This window comes from Mus caroli, unplaced genomic scaffold, assembly GCF_978045245.1.
Source record: "Mus caroli unplaced genomic scaffold, Mus_caroli_1 scaffold_9, whole genome shotgun sequence".
Lineage (NCBI taxonomy): Eukaryota > Metazoa > Chordata > Mammalia > Rodentia > Muridae > Mus > Mus caroli.
Genome location: NW_028227264.1, coordinates 50,896,925 through 50,912,163, shown reverse-complemented (window position 1 = coordinate 50,912,163; position 15,239 = coordinate 50,896,925). Strand labels below are relative to the sequence as shown.

At 41.2% G+C, this 15,239-nt stretch overlaps 1 protein-coding gene across 2 annotated transcripts in view; it reads right to left on the bottom strand.

Annotated features, from left to right (window-relative positions):
- Window positions 1-15,239, bottom strand: part of Slc35f1 (solute carrier family 35 member F1) — a 465,583-nt gene that overhangs the window by 439,980 nt on the left and 10,364 nt on the right. Inside the window, exon 1 of one of the 2 annotated variants that reach the window (XM_021174621.3) lies at window positions 8,267-8,946. The exons of the other annotated variant lie outside the window; for it this stretch is intronic. Within the exon in view, the coding sequence (XP_021030280.1) occupies window positions 8,267-8,439 (173 nt within the window). The 5' untranslated portion in view covers window positions 8,440-8,946. Of the gene's footprint in view, window positions 1-8,266; window positions 8,947-15,239 lie in introns of those variants that run through there. 2 annotated transcript variants of the gene reach the window in all.

The window sequence follows — 15,239 nt, the reverse complement described above, 5'->3', positions numbered from 1 at the left end:
CCAAATAAATGCTGATTTTAACTCAAATAGTCTCATTCAATTACATCATGCTATGTACCAAAGTATCCAGTCTTTCCACCGACTGATCTGTGTGGTCTGATCATATATGAAATCTCTCCTGTCTGCAACACACAAACATATTCCATGCCAACAGAGTTGCCTATGCACTGTCCACCCATCAATATTTTCAGAAAATTCTAGTTGTTGTTTGGGTTTAGGGGTTTTGTTTATTTGTTGTTGTCTTATTTGTTAGTTCTAGACAAGGTCTAGCTACATAGCCAAGAACTACATAACTTAGAACTCACTGTACAGCCCCGACTAGCCTCAGATTCAGGATTCTCCTGCCTCCATCTCCTGGGTGCCACAACACCCAGCTGGAAAACTCCATTTTCCTGAGTTGTATAGCAATGACCTTGATCTGTTTACTCAACAGCAGGATGGAATTCAAACTGGTTCTTCATCTCCTAATACTTTGAATTCACATGAACACTAATGGCTAATTCTCGTTCTTTATTTTTATATTTAAGTCCTAAATGAAACAGAAAGAAGAAAGATCTGCAGCCTGAGGCAGTGTGCACTCCAAGTGACTGTGTGGGTGGTCTTCCAGAGAAGCTTTCCATAAGGGCAAAACCTCTAACTGGAGGAAACTCTTTGTTAGATTGCCTTTAAAAATCTACTTTTGAGGGGCTGGGCAGATTGTTCAATGGTTAGGAGCATGTACTATTCTTGCAAAAGACCCTGGTTTGATTCCCAGCACCCACTTGTTGGCTCATAACACTCCAATTCCAGGAAATTCCAGCACGCTCTTCCAACCTCAGTGGAAATGTAAGTGGTACATATACATACATACAAACAGACTACTCAGACTGTCTTAGGGTTTTGGTTTTATTACTGTGAAGAGACACCATGACCAAGGCAACTCATATAAAGAAATACATTCAATTGGGGCTGGCTTACAGTTTCAGAAGCTTAGCTCATTACAGACATAGTGGAAAATATGGCACCATCTGGCCATGGTGCTGGAGAGGGAGCTGAGAGTTCTGCATCTTGATCTGAAGGCAGCAGGGAGAGACTATGTGCCACACTGGACGTAGCTTGAGTGACTTCAAAGCCCACTGCCACAGTGACATACTTCCTCCAACAAGGCCACACCTATTCCAGCAAGGTCACACCTCCTCTAACAAAGCCATACTTCCTAATAGTGCCAATCCCCATAAGCCAAGCAGTCAAGCGCAGGAGTCTGGGGGCTGGGAGGAGATACACCTATTCAAACCACCACACATACACATAAAAATTTTAAAAATAACTAAATATATTTAAAAATCTATTCTGAGACGTGATGTATGTTTGTCTCTTGTTTTCATTTTTAACTATTTTCTACCACCACCACTGACTTATATCAAAGTCCTATTGACAGTGGAACCAAATAAATACTCATTAAATGAGATAACAGATAGGATAAATGAATCAATGAATGAGGGAGAGTAACCTAATCAACAGATAGAATACTATGTGTTTTCCCAGAGGCACGAATGATAGCAATTATAGCCACTAATTCCAGGTAAAATAAGCATGTTTTGTTTTTGTTTGTTTCGTTTTAATTTAGTAAGGGTCTGCAAAAAGTATCGATGGGTCAAGGGGCTTGCTGCTAAGTGACAACTTGAATTAGATCTTGCAACACCCAGGCTAGAAGGAGAGAACTGACTCCCCACAAGTTGTCCTCTTACCAACACATGTGCACCATATAGCAAGCCCATTCCCTCACCCCCATATGAACAAATAAATAAGTGGAAAAACAAAAATAATAACACTCATAAAAAAGATTATTTTTCCTGTTGAAGTAGGTCCACCTAATTAATCTGTTTAAAGTGAAACATGGTAGGAATTATGATGTCAAAACCTGCAAAATGGTACTTACGGCATTTTGCATAATCATGTACTGGTAAATACTTTTGAGAGAAAGTTTAGGATTTAAATTTGACAGAAAAAAATTATTCTAAATATTAAATAATACTATAAAAGCAAATTACACCCATGTGATAAGATGGGGCGTTTTCATAAGATAATATTTTAAAGCATATTTAGTTATACTCTCCTTCCCGATATTTCCTTTAACTTTTCTTAACATTCAAGTAGCTCCTGTGCTCCTGTGCAAGTCCAAAATGTCTGGGAAGAAGTTTAATATGAATCACTTATTTGTCCTGGTTGGCCTTTATTGTCAGCTTTATATGACATAGGATCGAGTGGTAAGAGGGAACCTCAGCTGACCAGTGCCTAGACCAGACTGGCCCATGAGTACCTCTGTGGAGCAATGTTTTGATTGCTACCTGATGCAGAAGGTCCCAGCCCACTGTTGATAATACCAGCTCTATGTAGTTGCCCCAGGCTATATAAGACATCTAACTGAACTTAAGACCAAAAAAAAAAATGGGCCAGCAAACATAGTTCTCCCATGGCTTCTGTCCCAGATCCTGCTTAAGTCTCTATCACAACATCTCTTAATGATGGATTGTGACCTGGAAGGGTAAGCTGAATCAATCCTTTCCTCTGATAAGCTGGTTTTGATCAAAGTGGTTTGTCATAGCAATAGAAAGCAAATAATACATAATAGTATAAAATAATAATAAATATATAATAGTATAAAAACAAATTGATCACCCATGTGATCAATGATAAGATAGGGTGTTTTCATAAGAAAATATTTTAAAGCGTATTTAGTTCAATTCACAGCTCAATTGCCTATAGCATCTACATCTGCAGCAGTGAATTGTGGGAATTAGCATCTATTTGGATGGCCCTATGGTGCTAACAGATTTTAATGAAGTAAAAAGGTCAAAAAAGTTATGCAGATGCATGACTACCTAATTAGACATTAATTATTCTGATGTAATGCATTATACTTACCAAGGTAAACCAAATTTTCTTTTAATGAACATTTGCCCAAGTACAGTGCGCATATATATAAAAGTACTAGGTATCATTTCAAAAGTTAATTCATCCTTTTACCTAAAATTATGTGTATCCTTCAGACACCCTGTATTTACTACTGATCCTATAAATGTTTGCTTTTAACCACCCAGTTCTTTTTGAGATATTCTGTGTCTAATGTCCTCACTATGAGCTGAGCTTCCTCATGTTTTTTTTGACATGTGTTAAAAGAAGCAGCTTGAGTTGGAACCTCATTGTCAATAACTTCTAACTTAATTAGAAGGATTGTCTACATTATATTATGTCTTCATGGTCTGGATCTAATCCATCCAATGTTTAGGCAAAGACCTTATTTCTAGGCAATCATTCCATGAGTTAAGAATTGTTCTATCGAAGGAAGACCAAAGTGTGGATACTTTGCTCCTTCTTAGACTGGGGAACAAAATACCCATGGAAGGAGTTACAGAGACAAAGTTCAAAGCTAAGACGAAAGTAAAGACCATCCAGAGACTGCCCAGAGACTGCCCTACGTGGGGATCCATCCCATATACAACCACCAAACCCAGACATTATTGCATATGTCAGAAAGATTTTGCTGACAGGACCCTGACTCTCTCTTGTGAGTCTATGCCAATGCCTGGCAAATATAGAAGTGGATGCTCACAGTCATCTATTGGCCCCTAATGAAGGAGCTAGAGAAAGTCTCAAGGAGCTAACAAGGTCTGCAACTCTATAGGAGGAACAACAATATGAACTAACCGGTACCCCGCTCCCCCAGAGCTGTGTCTCTAGTTGCACATGTAGCAGAAGATGGCCTAGTCGGCCATCAGTGGGAAGAGAGACCCTTGGTATTGTGAAGATCATATGTCCCAGTACAGGGGAATGCCAGGGCCAGGAAGCAGGAGTGGGTAGGTTGGGGAGCAGGGTGGGGGGAGGTATATGGGGTTTGGGGGATATAATTTGAAATGTAAATGAAGAAAATACCTAAAAAAAATCTAAAAAAAAAATTGCTCTGTCTGCCTTGTAATACAGAAAAACTGTATATTCGTATTGACTCATCTTACATCATAACTACCCAACTTCAGCATGAATTTCATGCAAGATCTCTACCAATTTCCCTGTCTTCTTTGGTTTACAACTTGCAAAAGCATCCATAGCTTGAAAATTAGTAAAATAAATCTAAGTTGAAAACCAGTTCCATATATACTATAAAAAAATTAAATTAAATTAAATGTAAAAAAAAAGAAAGAAAGAAAGAAAACCAGTTAACCAGTTCCAAATGCATGAATGGTCCATGTGGTGGTTTGAATATGCTTGACCCAGAGAGTGGCACTATTAGGAGGTGTGGCCTTGTTGGAGGAAGTGTGTCACTGTGGGGATGGGCAATGAGGCCCTCCTCCTAACCACATGGGAGCCATTCTTTTCCTAGTGACTTTCAGATGAAGATGTAGAACTCTCAGCTCCTCCTGCACCATGCCTGCCTGGACACTATCATGCTCCTACCACTATGATAATGGACTGAATGCCAGCTCCACTTACATGTTGTCCTTATAAGAGTTGCCTTGGTCATGGTATCTGTTCACAGCAGTTAAACCAAAACTAAGACAGTCCAAGACACCAATCAATACTCTCATCTAATAACTAAACACCTCCACTACAAGACTCAAAACTTACAGATAGCTTCATTATCCCACACAGGCCAGGAACTGTTTTTGTTGAGAAGAAAATGCACCCCAAACTAGGAATTCATGATGTCAAAGTAGGAAAAGGTCTATAAAAGTTTGCATGTACAAAGGACTCATTCAAAGGGATATTTTAGTAAGTATTCATTTCAAAAGAAACTCTTTGGTACTTTAATATATAGCTAGTGCCTACTCCAGTGTGTTTCAAAGAAATCTACTTGGTCAGCAGTTTCTCTGAAAGAATTACCAACTGTTGTCCTTGAAGTGTCTTTTTTATTGCTGTTGTTTTTGTATCTTGTTTGTCTGTGGCAGGATAACAAAATGCTATTGTTCTATAAAAACAAAAAGTAGGTGAAAAACAGTTCATCATGTTTCTTTGTCTATCTACATCAATGCATAATTTTGCATCTTTAAAATCAAGAAATTGTCAATACTCCAGGATTTAAAACATCTTCTATTTCTTGCACCCTGTCTCCAAAATAATTTGAATAAAAAAAGAATTTGGTACATGCTATTAACTGGTTAAAAAGAAAAAAGCAAAAGCAATGATCCAACATCTCCTCTTTCATTAAAGTCTTGTATAGTATGATATTCCAATTGCTATTCAGAAGGCGACAAGACCATCAGTGGGATGCCCTAATTCTCATATATAAAATGCAGGCAGCTAGCTCTGTGCATGTTTAAAGTCAATAGATGGTGCTCCACTAAGGAAAGAAATTGATGCACAGTTCTGCAAGATGGATGTTCATGTATTGTTCTCATTCTGTTTTAATTCTGAGTACCATGAGTTAAGCATCAATTAGTAGTGTAACTCCTTTAACTGTCCCTGAGTGGGCAGGGTATCGACAGACAACTGATGTGTTTGCATCCTCTTCTCTGGTTGTCAAGTAACTCTGACCAAGAATAGGCAGTTTACTAGGCTTATCTACCTACAGTTATAAAGTCCCCACCCCATTTCCCCTTTTCCCCATTTCCCCATTTCCCCATTTCCCCACCCTGTCTCTCAGATATTCCCAAAAAGATGGTTAGATCTCCCCTCTTGTCAGGAAACAAAGAGACCTCTCTCACAGTGACAGAATTCTGCCAATTCTCTGTATTAATATCAAATGTTAGACAGGTTTGGTTTTTGTTTTGTTTTGTTTTGTTGTTTTGTTTTTCTTTATACTGGCTGGAGCTTGTGGATTTGGAATGGATCTCTTTTAGGAGTGAAGTTTCTTCACATCAGGGATAGATGAAAAGGAACAGCTGACAACATTGTATCAATAAGGCAACATGGGTGAAGGGAGAGAGAAGGGAAAGGAGGCAAAATATGAGATCTTGAGATGTAACTAAATAAATGAATATGCTTATGATTAGGCCCCAGTGAGTTGACTTCATAGCCATCATTCTATGATGGTTTAACAAGCTGAACAATATCTAAGCACTGCCAACTCCCACCAATCACACTTGACCAATAGGAAGGAGCCTGGTCGATCTGGAGTTGCTACCAATCTTGTTGAAACAATACTGTCACAAAACCCAAATCTATTATGCAAACAAAATTATTCCACCACAATTTTTAAAGTGTTTTCAATTTTTTTTTTTTAGTCTCCTTAAAGATGCCCTTTTTCAAAAGAACAATGTGCCCTTATCTCTTCAGGAATGAGGAAAGTTATTATAATATAAAGAATGATTCTGAAATGTTTGAAGAGTTTGAGAGGCAAATAAGAATTTGCTTTGTTTAAGTCTAGATGTTATATCCTAGGGTCACATTCCATATTTTTGAGATAAAAATGTCATTAACCAGACCTAAGTCTCAGTTTTCCTTCTGTACATAGAAAATAATGCCACTCAAGCCACAGAAGGCTCACATAAGACTCAGTAAAATGCAATGCACTACCCATGAAAGCCATGAGTTTACTTTCTTTACCTATGTGGCTCTTGAACTTGTCTTAGACAAAAAAAAAAAAAAAAGAGCTGAATAAAAGATATTTAAAACTTTCCATTTTCCACAGTTTATTTTTTCAGTTTTATCTAATTCTTAAAAGCATGATATGATAGAGAGTTCAGACAGGTGTCACTAAACACATTCCACAGATGAAGAGCCTAAGACCAGAGAAGATAAATATCTCTGCTGCAAACCCTGTGGCTAGGTAGAGGCAAAGGAGTGCCCAAGTCCCTTCAAACCTACCTCTGTAAATTATTCATTCCTGGCAATAGGATTCATTATGTATGCAGAACGACCTCAAAAATATCAAGTGAACGATAGCGTTGGTGTTTTCTACTTTGGTGAGAAAAATAAGAATTTAATAATTAAGACTGTATTCTGTTTAAATTATTGCGACTTTAAAACGGCAAGTATTCACAGAGTACACACTATCTTCCCTATTTCTTTTGCTTTTCATCATTTTAAAATCGTCTTTTAAATGCAATATTTGGGGGTGTGTTAGCCAAAGCTACAAATGATAAGGTAAAAACTGGTCTTTCTATTGCAAAATTATGTTTCACTGAAGAGTGAAATCTTGTTTGGTAATAGAAATGCCTATAAATAAGTTATTGTTGATCATTAGATCTTAACAAGGAATTTTTTAATTGTATGCAACCATTCCCTCCAAGTAAAAATATTTTCAAGTTACTTCTTTACATATATTTGTACTCTCGGCAAAGCTTTATGACCCAGTTTCAAGTGAGTGATCAGGGACTCGCTTTTACCAGAAAACGGTACCACACAGAAACCTGTATGAATAATGCGATCGGAAGGGTTACTCTACAGAAGCCCTGAAAACGATACACTCTCACAACTGGCTGTGTGGATTTTGTCTATCAGCTCGCCAATCATTTAAGTTAGTTAAGTAGCAAAAGTCCCTTTCACATCAGAGCTAAATGAGGGTACTACAGGAAATTCTACTTTCTTGTCAATAGTACCCTCGTCCTAAAACATGTCTGTCCTTAATAACCCACTACGTAGATTCCAGCAGAGAGGCCAGGGCAGTCTGGAGTAGAGTAACTAGGCACCTGATTCTCACACACCCTTCGAGCAATATTTTGCACTTTGTTCATGTCTGGCCCAGGCCTCTAGCCTCTTTTTCTTACTCCAAAGCCATCAAGAGTCTGCACAGCGAGTGGAATGTCAGGCAGAAGTGTTTCCCCCTCTGTCTGGGCTTGGGGGTGGGGGTATCCTCACCTTATGCCCCTGGGGAGGGGAATCAGTGCCACCAGGGCGGAGCAAAAGACAGCGTGAGGTTGGCGACTTCCACGCCATCACCGCAGCCCGGGGCCTTCCCGCCTCCACCCGGGCCATGTTGGGGTGGGGGGGTGGGGGTATCCCCAAAGCGCAAAGCTGGGATAAGAGCGCAAAGGGGAAGTGATACAACGTGAGGATGCGAGGCGTGAGGATGGACACACACAGGGCATCTGCAGGTAGAACAACCCCGCCTTTCTCCAACTCGCTCTCCGGACCTGCCTGCAACCCGACCACTGGGGGATCCCAGCGTCAGGACAAAGCTGTCGCGGCCTCTCTGAGAGCGCAGGGAAAGAGAGCGAACCCTGGCTCTCTCCCCTAGCTAGGACCCAGTCCCAAAGGACCTCGGGGACACGTCGGATAGGGAGAAAGGGGACCGCGGGCTAGGCGCCTGCAGTGCCCGTCCCTGGTGTTCCCACTGGGAGCCTGTGCTCACCTGTTCAGCACTTTGCGGATCCTCTGGCGCATGCTAGCCCGGGAAGAGGCGGACAGGCTCACGCCGCCGCTGCCCTCAGCTGGCAGGTTCTCGATGGTGGTTACCACATGGTTCGGCGGGGCTGGTGGCGGTGGTGGCTGCAGCTGGGGCTGCGGAGGCTCGGGAGGGATCATCGCGGCGGAGGCGGAGGTGGATGGCTATCAGAACGCTGCCCCGAACATAGTGCGCGGGCTCCGGGCCCGGGAACACGCAGAGGACCCGGCCAAGCGGCCCCGGCCCGGGGAGGCGGTGCCGCTTGCGAAGTGACGAAGCGGGAGACACCGGCGGGCTCCGGCCGCCTCCTCCCAGCCCAGTGCTCTCGGGTTGCTACCCAGTCCTGGCTGCACACCCTCTCTCCCGGCCGCTGCCACCTCCCGCCCGGGCTCTTCTGGAGCTGCAACCAAGTCCTGGCACACCCCGCCAAGTGGCTGCAAAGGGGGTCGGCGGGGACCCGGAGCTGCCGGGTCCACTGCAAGGACCGTGCAGAGAGAGGAACGGGGCTGCCGGGTTTCGTCTTCTCTCCCAGTGCCTAGGGCTTGTCCTGGCGGTGGCAGTTGTGGTGGCGCCGCTTCAGCTGGCGCCGGGTTCGCTTAGAAAGCTGCCGTCTGTGTCTCACGGAGTGAGAAACCAAGAGTGAACCTGGAGCGCCGGGCGGGGGCGCCGCGCCGGCAGAGGGGGGTGGGGGTGGTATGAACGCTCTGCTCCCCGCCAGAGGGCGCTCCGGAGGTGCCTTGGTGTCCCCAACCCTCCTCCTGGCATCCAAAGAGGCCCCTGGTCTAGGATGCTGTGATTGGTGGTGGGTACTTTTGTCTATTAAGTGCAGTAGTGGATACATCCTCAATGTGAAATTGGGGAGGATTCCTCTTGCTTCTGCGGAGGCAGAATCCAGCACCACGGGCCCGGGACAGAGGCACAACCCAGAGACAATTTGTTGGTCCAGGCTACAAATTAAACACCCTAAATATCACAACTATGCTCATCTAGAATGGACCTGGAGGAAAAAAGGAAGAAAAACAGTTTCTCACTAAAAATGCATGCTGAGAATTGGGAAAAGCAAACCAAGTCATCCCAAAATAACTCCATTTAGGCAACAGAGCACAGGGAAAGGAAAGTGAAAATAACAGAGATCCTAGAAAGTTGTTTTTTTAATTCTAGGACAAGGCTACTCCTGAGTTGCCCATGGCACTGTAAGAGTTAAATGAAGTAAAGTACCCATCAAGAGGGCCTGATGGCTCCCTCAAGGTCCTCCAGCTGTCAAACAAATTACTTTGTTAGCTCCTGAAATCATAGCCCACTTTCTGCCCAGTGGACCTTATCCCAGACATTCCTTATACCTATTGATCTGCATTTCAAACAGTTATTGACTCTGGAAATTTTTTCAGATGCCCCTTAATCTAGATTGCCTGGGCAAGGATCTTGCCACAAGAATGATATGCATTTATGGTTTGCCCACTTCAGTGCAGAATAGGGAATGGATCCCATTGAGTAAGTTTAACAGGTATATTTGTTCACACAAAAGCACATTGATACTGCCACTAAATCCAAATGCTCTAAAGACTAGCAAATGAAAACATCTGTTTAGGATGTTCAGAGACAAATAACATTCAAAAGTAGACGATGTATTCTCAAAACAGGGAAAAGAGGGACAAAAGAGCCATGGGTGGCACAAAAAGAAGTCATTCCTTTGTATCATATTAGGGGTTCTTGTCATTAAAAAAAATTGGATAGATAGAAATGTACAAAACTTCTCCTGTCTATATTTAAGTATCTGTCAAACCCAGTTTCTACCTGAACTGTCCCCAGGGCCCCTTTCTACAAAATTCCACCCAGCTTGGAACATTTTCCATTTTATAATTAGAACATCACCCCATGCCTTCCTTAGTGACTTTTCATTCTAGAATATTCACCCCAGATTTTCAGGACAGGTGGAAGAATTACTACAAACAAGAACAAGGCTTGTAACCTTGTGAATAATAAAATTCCAATAGATTGCAATGAATTTGCCCTTGGGGAATGACCAAATATAGCAGACATGAGTAAAATTCACTTCAGCTGGACCTGGCAGCAAATCTCAGTAAGAATATCTCTATTAAAAGAGCATTTATTGTCATTTCAAGTGTCTTACTTAAATGACTGGTTGCTTCATGCCCTCTTCCTCATGTTTGGCTAGATTCCTTTTGAATGTTTTTGGCATATCGCTACTCAATCCTTTGACTGCACTTCTGAGCCTGCATATATATATATATATATATATATATATATATATATATATATATATATATATATAATCTTTTCTCCAGAAGAACTGCAAAATCCAAATGTTCTAAATCTCCAGTGAGTCAAGAAGGGAGAAAACAAGAATGAGGAAATAAGATACGGGCTGGTACTGACGAGTTTATGTCAATTCAACACATGAGTTACCCTAGGGGAGGGACCTTCAATTAAGAAAATACCCTCATAACATTGGGCATACAAGCCTGTAGAGCATTTTCTTAATTAGTGGTTAATGTGAGAGGGCCTGAGCCATTGTGGGTGTGCTACCTGTTGGCTGGTGGTCCTGTGATTTACAAGACAGCAAGCCGAGCAAGCCATGAAGATCAACTCTGTAAGCATGACCCCTACATGGCCTCTGTGTTAGCTCCTGCTTCCAGGCTCCTGCCCTGTTTAAGCCCCTACCTTGACTTCCTTCCATGATAGACGATGATGTGGAAGTATAAGCCGAATAAACTCTTTCCTCTGCTTTTGGTCCTGGTGTTTCATCATAGCAATAGTAACCCTAACTAGCTCAAGGTATAAAACTCTAATCCTGCTGGTGAGAAAAGACCTTGGATTATCTCATATCATAGATGGGTGGAACCTCTTAGATTCTGTGCTCCACACTCAGCTCTTAAATAGCTAAGTACTATGTAAAGGTAAAAACAGATGCCAAGGGTACAAATATCATAGCAGTAAGTCTGACATGGAATTAAAGTGAAAAGACACAGAAAACTTGTCTTCCTTCTTCCCTGATACACAACCACTGCTTTCTCTGTCTCAAATCAATTCTCCAAAACTTCTTAACAAATTGGGGTAGGGGTGAGAATAAAATTTAACTCTTAGTGGTGGCATATGGGTCCATAGCCTTGCAGCTTCCTGCATACCCAGTCTATAGCCCATTCAGGAATTTTTCCTCCTGTACATCATCTGAGCAGAGTTCGAAGGAGCCTGTTGAATACCTGAAGGAAGCAGAAGTTGGTTATTAGCTCACCTACACTTTTGTATAGTGTTGATCACTTTAAAGTCTTTCAACTCATGGAAGGATATGCAGTTTGGCCTAAAATCCAGACCTTAGAGCCACTGGGCATTTTGACGAGTTTATCATAGGGTAAACTTGTGCTTTACAATGACAATAATATCAGAGTCATGCCACCAAAGAACTTGAGACCAAATTACTGAGGAGTTGCCTAGATTGTGTTGCTACAAATATCACATAGCCCATATATCTCCCTTCTGTCATTTTCTTAATAACCTTTTTTTTTCTTATGTCTTATTGAATCTAACACACACACACAAACATTGTCCTTGTAAATGTTCTATTGCTATAAAGAGATACTATAACCAAGGCAATTGATTTAGAAAAAGCATTTAATTAGGGCTTGTTTAAGTTTCAGAGAGTTTTAACACATGGTCATAATGGCAGGAAGCATGACAGCAAACAGGAAGACACAGTAGAAGAGAAATAGCTAGAGGCCACAGGAAGAGATACACTGGGCCTAACTGGAGTTTTTGAAACTCAAAGCCCACCCCCTAGTGTCACATTTCCTCCAATAGGGCCACACCTCCTAATCCTTTCTAACCATGCCAGTTTCTGATGACTAAACATGCAAATACAAGCCTATGGATATCATTCTTATTCAAACCACCACATTCCATTCCCTGCCCCTCATTGGCTTGTAGCCACATCATAATGCAAAAACTTCAAAAGATCCCATAGTCTATCACAGTATCAACATTGTTTAAAAGTTCAAAGTCTCTCCTGAGACTCATGGCTATCTCTTAACCATAACCTCCAATAAAGTCAAAATTAAAAAAGCAGACCACATACTTTCAACATACAATGACATAGAATATGTATGACCAATATAAAAGGGGCTGCGGAGGGAGCACATACTGGACCAAAGCAAGACTGAAAAACAAGGGGGAAAACATCCAAACTCTCCATGCATCTCCATGTCTAACGTCAAAGAATCTTCAGATCTCCACCTTATTTCAGCTTTGTTGACTGCAAAACACTTTTCGATCTCTTTCTCTTGGACTGGTTACACTCCCTGTGAACAGCATTCCTTGGCAGGTATTCCACAACTCTAGCATCTCCAACACAATCCACTTGTCACCTCCACAGTTCAACACAATGACCTCTCTGTACCTCTATGTGGGGTCATCCCTGACACATGCCTGGCCTCAGCAGCTTGTCCTAGCTGTACAGATTCCATAGCCTCTTTCCTGTATCTTTGACTCTAAAGCCAGAACCACAGGACCAAAGATGCCAAGTTCTTCTTCCTAGGGCTGGAACTTGTCCCTCTTGTTCAATCACATCTGCATCAGCTTTCTATTGTTGGTGATTTCCTTCACTCCCTAAATTTTTCTTTAATTCCTTTTCACAAGTTAGAATCTTGGCTGGGTGAGGTCTTACCTTGAGCTCACCCCTCCCTTTATTCCCATTATCATCTGACTTTTCTTTAAAGTTTTTAATCTTCTTCGACATTATACTTAGCTTCATTTTACTCCCTGCTGTTCCTTTTCTCCCCAAACTGTACATTTTTTTATTTTTCCTTGCTCAACTTGCTCCTTTTCATTATAGATTTCCAATAAGAGCGGCCACAAATAACCACACAACACTGTAAATACTAGGCTGTCTTTAAATAGCCTCAGCCAGACTCTTCAACTTAGCCTCAGGCAGATATTTTAGGACTAGAGCAAAAGCAGCCACATTCTTTGCCAAAATACCAAAATATTAAACCCTGCTTAATGCATTCAACTGCTTTCCTAATCCAAAGTCCATATTCTACCAACAGTATCAGACCTGTCACAGCAATGCCCTAGTCCCTGGCACCAATTTCTATCTTGGTCACAGTTCTATTGTTGTAAAGAGACATCATGATCAAGGCAACTCTTATAAAAGAAAGAACTGAGACTTGCATACAGTTCAGAGTTTGAGTCCGTTGTCATCACAGTTGGGAGCATGGTAGCACACAAGCAAACATGGTACTGGAGAAGTAGCTGTGAGTTACGTCTACATCCAGATCTGCAGAGTCACTGGGCCTGCTGTAGGCTTGTAAACCTCAAGGCCCACCTCCAGTGACATTTCCTCCAGCAAGGCCATACCTACTTCAATAAGTCCTTACCTCCTAATCCTTAATAGTTGTGGATGAAGTCCAATTATGCAGGGTCAGATTATGCTTTAGTAGATTTAAAATATCTATTTTTTCAAGACAGGGTTTATCTATGTAGCCTGCCTCTGCCTCCTAAGTGTTAGGATTAAAGGTGTCTGCCACCACTGCCCGGCCAATATCTATGCATTCTATAAAGGGTACCATTTCTAAAAGTGTAGTAGGCGGCTGAGAGTTAGTGGTATACTCCTTTAATCCCAGTCCTCCCTCTAATTGGCAGACAGAGGCAGGCAGATCTCTATGAGTTTGAGGCTGGCCTGGTCAACAGAGCTAGTTTCAGGACAGCCAGGGCTACAAAGAAATCTTGTCTCTAAAAGCCATAAATAAATAAATAAATAAATAAATAAATGTATAGTATGTGTGTATGTTTGTCATGGTGATATATAGTAAGTCTCTGTTAATAGCTAATAAATGTTTTCTCAAATTTTAAGAAAATATTTAGGTTCTGTGGATTGTAGTTACCTACAGTCTTATTTAGTGAAAGAATTGGTTCTATAGACCAGTTACCTCAATGGGTTAAGACTACTTTAATATATAAGTACACAGCAAAATTGTGTTGGGCTGGGGAACATGGATGTTGGAAGAACACTTGTGTAGCCTGTGTTAAGGGTCCTGGTTTGAGCCTCAACAATAAAAATAAGTAGTGAGTGGTATACCCCAGAAATTGTCACTATTTAAATATATGATCACCCATTATCTGTGAATAGAGAAGCAAAAGTCTCCTATAAAGCTCAATTATCATCTTCTGCTTATAACTTCAACATTTCCCTCTAAACAACTTAGTTCATAAAATAATAGTGAGAAATAGTAATTGTATTCTGACTTCTTGGCTAAATAGGTAGAATGTTATAATAGAAATAAGAGCCAAGCAACCTCAGTTCTGATTCTAGTATTATTTCCTAGATGAGTCAACTTTAGGCATTTCTTTAGAACTTTCTGAGCATCAGAGCCTTCATCTATAAAAATGGGAATAATAAAAGATTCTCTATAGGACTCATAAGGATCAATAAAGTATATATAAGGAATTTAATATGAAAAGTATTCTCTGTTAAATAGTTGATCTGAGCACATGGGTGCATAGTATTTGTATTTACTCCCCACCCCCAACCAATTCTAAAAAATGGTTCAGATTTTGGACATAAGTCAAGGCAATGGTTCTTTAAGGAAAGGAAACATGAAATGAAGTATGTTTGGGGCTAAGGATATAATTCCATGGCTGGAAACTTGCCTAGCATGTGCAAAGCCCTGAGTTTCCTCCTTGGCGCTAGAAAACAATGTTTGAGGCCAGATATAAAAGTCTAGCTATACCTGGAATCTCAGCACTTGGAAAGTGGTAACAGAAAGAGAGTCCAAGGCCAGAGTGAAAAATGAGCCTCTGCGTCAAATAGAAGCAACAAAGCACAATAAATGCCCCATATGCGACCCATCTCTGTCCCAAGGCATTGTAAACCCAAATGCAGAGATACAATGCCTAGTCTTACTGGTTGGAAGTAACAGGAATGGAA